This window comes from Arachis ipaensis, chromosome B01, assembly GCF_000816755.2.
Source record: "Arachis ipaensis cultivar K30076 chromosome B01, Araip1.1, whole genome shotgun sequence".
NCBI classification, from domain to species: domain Eukaryota; kingdom Viridiplantae; phylum Streptophyta; class Magnoliopsida; order Fabales; family Fabaceae; genus Arachis; species Arachis ipaensis.
This window is the reverse complement of record NC_029785.2, coordinates 104183088-104191156: the sequence shown is the minus strand read 5'-3', so window position 1 is coordinate 104191156 and position 8069 is coordinate 104183088. Positions and strand designations below refer to the sequence as shown.

The 8069-nt window shown below is 38.2% G+C and overlaps 1 protein-coding gene across 1 annotated transcript; it reads left to right on the top strand.

Moving 5' to 3' along the window:
* Nucleotides 774–1334, top strand: LOC107610172. Its single transcript, XM_016312268.1, has one exon. The coding sequence runs from the start codon at nucleotides 774–776 to the stop codon at nucleotides 1332–1334; it is 561 nt and encodes a 186-aa protein (XP_016167754.1).

The following is an 8069-nucleotide window of genomic DNA, read 5'->3' as shown; positions in this document are numbered from 1 at the left end:
GACACTTACAATTCATCCTGGAGAAACCACCCCAACCTAAAATGGGGAGAGAACCAAAACCAGCAACCTTGGCAAAGAAATTCAAACCAAAACAATTCCAGAAACTCAAACCATCAAAACCATCAAAACACTAACGAAAATTCATACAGAAAACCACAAAACAACAACCCCAATCCAACTACTATCCACCCAACAACTCATCCACTAACCAAAATAACTATCATTCACCCTCAACATCCCATAATCAACCACAACCACCCCAAGAATCTCAAAGGATCTCCAACTTGGAGATATTGATGGAGAAGATGATGAAATATCAAGAGTTGGCCAACAAGAACTATGAAGCTTCATTGAGGAACTTAGAAAGGCAGATTGGCCAGTTGTCCAAGCAAGCAGTGACTGAGAGGCCAACTAATGTATTGCCAAGTGACACCATTCCCAACCCCAATGAAGAATACAAAGCCATTCAACTAAGGAGTGGAAGAACCTTGGTAAACGACAAGAAGCCAGCTGAGAAAGAAACCAACAAGAAGCCTGTGGAGAGTGATAAGGCCAACAGCAAGGAAGAAGAGACACTCAAAGATAAGCAAGACCAAGAAAGGCTCAAGGAGGAAGATGAGCCACAATCTTCAAAGAAAGGAAACAAAGTCATGGAGGAACAATCACAAGAATAGAGGAAGATAGGGAAGACCTACACTCCTCGTTTGCCATACCCTCAAAGGTTTAACAAGGAGATCAAAGACCAATAGTTTCCTAAGTTCCTAGAGGTGTTTATGAAGCTAGAGATCAATTTTTCACTTGCTGAGGCTCTGGAACAAATACCTCTATATGCAAAATTCCTCAAAGAGCTCATCAACAAGAAAAGGAGTTGGAATGAGAAGGAGACTGTAATTCTAACACAAGAATGTAGTGCTGTCATCCAAAGAGGTCTTCCTCCAAAGCTCAAAGATCCAGAAAGCTTCATCCTATCCTGCACTATAGGCAACAGAACACTGGATAAAGCTCTCTGTGACTTAGGAGCTAGCATCAATTTGATGCCCCTCTCACTAATGAAGAAGCTTGCAATAGAGGAAGTAAAGCCTACCAGGATGTCACTCCAAATGGCTGACAAATCACTTAAGATACCAAATGGGGTTATGGAAAATGTATTAGTGAAGATTGGAGACTTCATTTTCCTTGCCAACTTTATTATCCTGGACATGGAAGAAGAGGGACACAGTTCAATCATATTGGGACAGCCTTTCTTAGCAACAGCAAGAGCCATCATTGATGTGGAGAAAAGAGAGATGACCCTCAGGGTGCATGATGAAAAGATGATCATCAATGTCTTCTAGGCCATGCAATATCCTCTATAGAAGGAAAAGCACATGAGGGTGGAAATAATAGAAGAAGTGGAGGATGAGTTGTTGGAAGATGACAACCAAGAGGAACAAGAAGAGGAAATAGAGGTGGAACAAGAGTTCACAAAAGAGGAAGTGATAGAGATCTTCTTTGAAAGCAAGGCAGAAGAGAAACTGAAACAAGAATTGAAGCCTGTTACCTCTCATCTCAAATATGTGTTCCTTGGAGAAGCAGAGTCCCTGCCAGTAATCATAAACTTCTCCTTGAACACAGAAGAAGAAGCAAAGCTGATTGAAGAGTTTAAAGCTCACAACCATGAAAGAGGTGGTTCAAAAAGAAGTGATGAAGCTATAGAATGCTGGGATAATCTTTCCAATCTCTGACAGATCATGGGTGAGTCCGATTTAAGTTGTACTAAAGAATGGAGGAATGACAGTCATCTCCAATGAGAAGAATGAGTTAATTCCCACCAGAACAGTGATTGGGTAGAGGATGTGCATAGATTATAGAAGACTGAATGATGCTACAAGAAAAGATAACTTTCCACTCCCATTCATTAACCAGATGCTGGAAAGATTGGCTGGCCATGCCTATTATTGCTTCCTGGATGGGTACTCTGGGTATAATCAAATAGTGGTGGATCCCAAGGATCAAGAAAAAACTTTCTTCACCTGTCCATTTGGAGTTTTTGCTTACAGAGGGATGCCCTTTGGTCTGTGTAATGCCCCCTTCAACTTTTCGAAGGTGTATGCTTTCTATATTCTCTAACATGGTGGAAAAACTTTTAGAAGTCTTCATGGATAATTTTTCTATCTTTGGCAATTCATTTAACACTTACTTGCATCATTTAACTCTTGTTTTGAAAAGATGCCAAGAAACTAACCTGGTATTGAATTGCGAAAAATGTCATTTCATGGTTCCTGAAGGGATAGTTCTTGAGCATAAGGTTTCAAGAAAAGGTATAGAAGTTGACAAAGCTAAAATAGAAATCATTGAAAAGCTTTCTATACCTGTTAATGTGAAAGTAGTAAGGAGTTTTCTTAGACACGCTGGTTTTTACAGGAGGTTCTTCAAAGATTTTTCAAAAATAGCAAAACCATTAAGCAATTTGCTAATGATTGATAGTCCTTTCATCTTTGATGACAATTCCAAGCATGCCTTTGAAACTTTAAAGAGAAAACTCATTACAGCACCAATTATCACACCCCCTGATTGGGAATTACCTTTTGAACTCATGTGTGATGCAAGTGACTTTGCAATTGGTGCTGTACTAGGGCAAAAGAAAGACAAGTTGCATCATGTTATATACTATGCTAGCAAGGTGTTAAATAAGGCACAGAAAAATTACACCACCACTGAGAAAGAGCTTTTGGCAATTGTATATGCATTTAATAAATTTAGACAATACTTGATTGGTTCAAAGGTTATAGTGTATACTGATCATGCTACTCTCAAGTATCTCATGTCTAAATAGGATTCAAAGCCAAGGTTTATTAGGTGGGTGTTGCTGCTACAAGAATTTGATATTGAAGTGAGAGATAGGAAAGGGAATGAGAATCAAGTAGCAGACCACTTGTCAAGACTACCACAAGAGGTTAATCAAGCTCCACATTCAGTGAATGAAAGCTTTCCAGATGAACACCTCTTACAAATCCAATAAGCTCCATGGTTTGCAGACATTACAAATTACAAGGTTGGAAGGAAGATCCCACAAGAATTCACCAAGCAACAAGTGAAGAAGCTGCTCAACGAAGCCAAGAAGTTCTTATGGGATGAACCATTCTTATTCAAGAGGTGTCCAGATAGAATGATTAGGAAATGTGTTCCTGAGAGTAAGATGAGAGACATATTACGGCATTGTCATGGTTCAGCTTATGGTAGACATTTTGGACCAGAAAGAACAGCAGCCAAAGTACTTCAAAGTGGATTTTATTGGCCAACCATCTTCAAGGATGCTAGAGAGTTTGTTCATCAATGCAATGAGTGCCAAAGAGCTGGAGGATTAACAAGAAGGAATGAGATGCCTCAAAACTACATTTTGGAGGTAGAACTCTTTGATCTTTGGGGTATAGATTTCATGGGCCCCTTTCCACCTTCATATTCTTTCAAATACATACTTGTGGCAGTAGAGTATGTCTCAAAGTGGGTGGAAGCCATAGTAACAACCACATGTGATGCACAGATTGTCCTCCAATTCCTTAAGAAGCACATTTTTACTAGATATAGAGTGCCTAAGGGTCTTGTCAGTGATGGTGGTAGTCATTTTTGCAAAAAATAGATGGAGAAATTACTTCACAAATATGGGGTAATGCACAAAGTAGCTACACCATACCATCCACAAACCAATGGCCAAGCAGAGCATGCAAATAGGGAGTTGAAGAGGATTTTGGAGAAAACAGTGGGGAGTACAAGAAAGCATTGGGCTAGGAAATTAGAAGATGCTCTCTGGGCATATAGGACAGCCTTCAAAACTCCTATTAGAAAGTCACCTTTTCAGTTGTTGTATGGCAAGTCTTGCCAACTTTCAGTAGAGCTTGAACACAAAGCTTTCTGAGGCACTAAACTCCTCAACCTTGATTTTCAAGCAGCAGGAGAGAAGAGGTTATTGCAATTAAATAAGTTGGATGAGTTTAGACTGGAAGCCTATGAAAATGCTAAGATATACAAGGAAAAAGCTAAAAGATGGCATGACAAAAAGATCTCAAGGAAGGAATTCAAACCAGGACAGCAAGTACTCTTATACAACTCCAGACTCAAAGTTTTCCCTGGAAAACTCAAATCTAAATGGACTGGTCCCTACTTGGTGACAAAGGTTCTTCCTTATGGTAGCCTTGAACTACTAGATGAAGCAACAAAGAACAATTTCATGACAAATGGTCACAGGGCAAAGCATTACTTGGGAGGCCATTGGGATAAAGAGAAGGAGAATTAGAAATTAAGCTGAGCAAGAATGAAGGATGTCAAGCTAGTAACATTAAAAGAGCGCTTATTGGGAGGCAACCCAACCAAAGGTAGTTTTTTTTTCTTAACTATTTCAATAAGAGGATTAGGTAGTTTTATTTGTATTGCAAGGAGCTAAGTTTGGTGTTACACACCAAAACAATTTAAGGGTGAATGAAGGATGCTAAGTTTGGTGTTCCACAAAAAAATCTCATTTAAAAAGACTTTTCACCCTCTGCATAACTGGTTACTAGCTCCAAGCAATCAGAAAAACCACTAAATCACTGTTTATTTTCTAGTTTTTAGCTTCATTACTTTCAACAAAAGCACAAGGTTTCATGTAACTGATGCATCATAGACAGTAGCAAGGAACTAAGTTTGGTGTTGCCTGACTAAAGTAAGTTCAAGTTCATGCTAACCATTTGCCTAAGTGCTTGGAAAAACAAGCAACTTTCAAAAGTTATACATAAAAAGACACTCAGCATCTTCAAAGAATCATCACCATGGGAATTGCAAAAGTAAAAGACGATGATGACAAAAGGGAAGCTGCAAGACACTCTTGAGAGGTTGTATTGTTACAAAACTCACTTTGCTTTGAGACGTTCTGCATGAGAAGTTGCTGGTTGCCTTGATGTTTAGTTCAAATGCAAAGTTTGATGTCTGCACTAGTATGAATGCTTGTTATCACTCATCTGTTTTAAATTCATGTTTTGTCTCCCTTTTTGCATCAATAAGGGAAAATGTTTGAAAAAGAAAGTGATTGTCCAATGTTGTAGAAATTAGAATTGAAATTTGTGGTGGTAAAGGCTTGATTAAGATGATGAGCTCAATAATAAAGGTTGCATAATAGAGTGTCCTTTGTAGTGTGAACTTGGTTGCTGTCATAAAACCTTTTATAAATAAAATTCCCTGGAAAATGAAGCAAAGTGAGAAAGAAAAAGAAAAGAAAAGCCAAAAATTGGCAAAGAAAGAAACAATAAGGCTAGACACCAATAGCTTGGACTTTAGGACATATGTCTGTGGTGCTTTTTATACTAGGATATGCTTGGACAATTAGGTTCTGAGGAGTCTTTTAAAACTTGGTAACTTGGATTAACTAATCCGGGTACCAACCGAAAGTCCATTATCAAGAGCAACCTAGCTACAAAGAATTTAGTGATCCAAAGAGATGCTGGGCATCAATGTTCCTAAGAAGATTTGTGAGCCAAGTGTCTGTAGTGAAGAAGTGTTGAGCAAAATTAAGCCAAAAGGCTGCTGCATCAATGATCCTAAGAAATAAGCTTTCTAAGCAAAAGAAAGAAGGAAAAACCAAAAAGGGATCAATCAAAAAGCAAGGCATTATGATAGCAACTCTAGTGAATCATCAAAAAGGCATTTCTTACTTATCAGCAAAGAATAATTGGGCTGCATTTTTTGTCTGCATAAAACCCCATGGTTCAATTTCTATTATCTGCTAAATAAGGACATGTATCCTTTTTTGTTTCATTTCATTTCTTCTCAATGTCTAATGCTTGCTTGGGGACAAGCAAGCTTTAAGTTTGGCGTTGTAATGACAAGTCATCTTATGCTAGTTTTACAAGCATTTTTCATTAGTTTCATTAGGTTTTATGCACTTTCTTGCACCATAAGTAAGTAATTGGAGTGGATTTTCATGCCTTTGTTGAACCAATCAAACATCATTCATTTTACAAAAAATCATATGTTTTATGCTAGAATTAATTGATTTTATAAATGATGCAAAGATCTAGTGATTTTGGTGGGACTTTGATTACTTGTTTGGTAGCTTGTAGATGAAGAAATGGTGGAAAGAGAAAATTTTGGCACACTTTTGAAGTTTGAGCACGCTTTGTACCTTAGGCCACGCTTTAAAAAGCGTAGCCCATGAAAATAAAGCATGGCGCTCAACCAAGGCCAAGCACCAAGGGAGCAAGGCCAACGTTCACTTTATTGAACGTAGCGCTCCAATAGAGAAACCAAACTCGCGCATGCATCAAGGCAAGGCACAACAAGGAACGTTCAAAATTGTGAATGTAGCGCTCTAAGAGGAAGCACCAAATGGTACAGCACAAACCAAAGGCCAAGGGTAGCGTTGTAAGAAATGAGCACTACGCTCACTATTGCTACCTTTTTCGTGCCTTTCATCAAAGAGGAAGCATGCACAATGAAGAGTAGTGCTCAAGAATTCTAGCGTGGCGCTCACTTTCTCTCACTTTCTCGTGCTCTTAGCCAAGGAGAGCAAGGCTCTTATCCAAGAAATTTAAAGAAGCAAAGCACTCTCACCAAGGCTCGAGTTTGGAACCAAGGAAATCCAAGCATGCACAAAGCAAAACACAAGGAGTAGCCCTCAAAAACTCAAGCGTAGCGCTCTCTTTTGCTACCTTTTTCGTGCCTCTCAACCAAGGAACGCAAAGCTCACCCAAGGCTCAGCATCATGTAGCATTCAAAATGTGAGCGGAACGCTCACAAAGTGAATGTTATGGACTAGGGAGGCACACCAAATTGGCTCACCAACTAAGAGTGACCATAATGTTCACTATACCAAACGGAGCACTCCCCTGGAAGGTTCCCACACACCAAACCAATTTGAACCAAAGTCAACCGGACCCAGCTTTCTTCAAATCCATAAACCAAAAGGCTCACCCCAAGCTTTGAAGACCAAAATAGAAAGTGTATAAATAGGATTAAGTTAGATTTGAAAAGGGGACCTTTAGCTCATTTTTTAGTTTTCACTTTTAATTTTCAATTGTTTTGAATTTGGGATTTGGGAATTTGGATCTGAGTTTTTCTTTCTGCATTTTCATTTCTTCTGCAACTTCTATTGTCTGTTCTTGGATTTTGAATTGAGATTGAAGATCTCCATTGATTCTAAATCTGAGAATCATCTTTTACTCTTCCTCTCAATTGTTCTAAGAATTAGATCTGAATTTAGATTTCTGTTTTCATTTTCTTTCTTCTACAACTTCTAATTTTGGGTTTTTGAATTGAGATTGAAGAATTTCATTAAATCTGGATCTGAGAATCATCTTTTCTTTCTTTCATATAGTTTTTGGAATTGGAGAATTGGATTTAAGTTTCTTTTGCTGGTTTCAATTTCATTTTCTTCTGCAATTTACTTTCTGCTTGATCAAGAGAGTAGTTGAGATTTAGATCTGCCTTCTAATCTCATTGCTCTTCTTCGATCTTCAATTTCTCTTTAGGATTTCAAAATTGACTCAAGTTTTCTTGCTATTTTGTCTCCTGAAGCAATTTTCCATTCCTGTTCTTGCTAAGGAGATCCAGATTTGAATTCTTGCATCTCCGAGCTTTCTGATTTACTTTAGTTTGCAATTCCTCGTTCAATTCCAAATCCCAGCACCCAAATCCCTTTTACTCTTCAAGTAATTTACATTTGTCAGCAATTTAGATTCAGCAATTTACCTTTCTTGCACTTTAAGTTTCTGCAATTTACTTTTCTTGCAATTTAAGTTTCGGCTCTTTTACTTTCTTGTTCTTTAAGTTACTTGCAATTTACCTCTTCTGCACCTTATTCTTCTACTTAATTTACCTTCTGCACCTTTATTTACTTGCAATTTATCTTCTGTCAATCAAAATTACTTAATTCATCAAATATTCGTTTAACAAAATTCATCACCTAACTAAAATTGCTCAATCCATCAATCCCTGTGGGATCGACCTCACTTTTGTGAGTAATTACTACTTGATGCGACCCGGTACACTTACCAGTGAGTTTTGTGTGGAATCGCTTTTCCACGCCATCACGTACGCATCAATGCACCCACTCCTCACTC

Excerpts from the sequence above, each read along its gene's own strand:
- LOC107610172 (XM_016312268.1), top strand. The coding sequence starts at position 774 with ATGAAGCTAGAGATCAATTTTTCACTTGCTGAGGCTCTGGAACAAATA.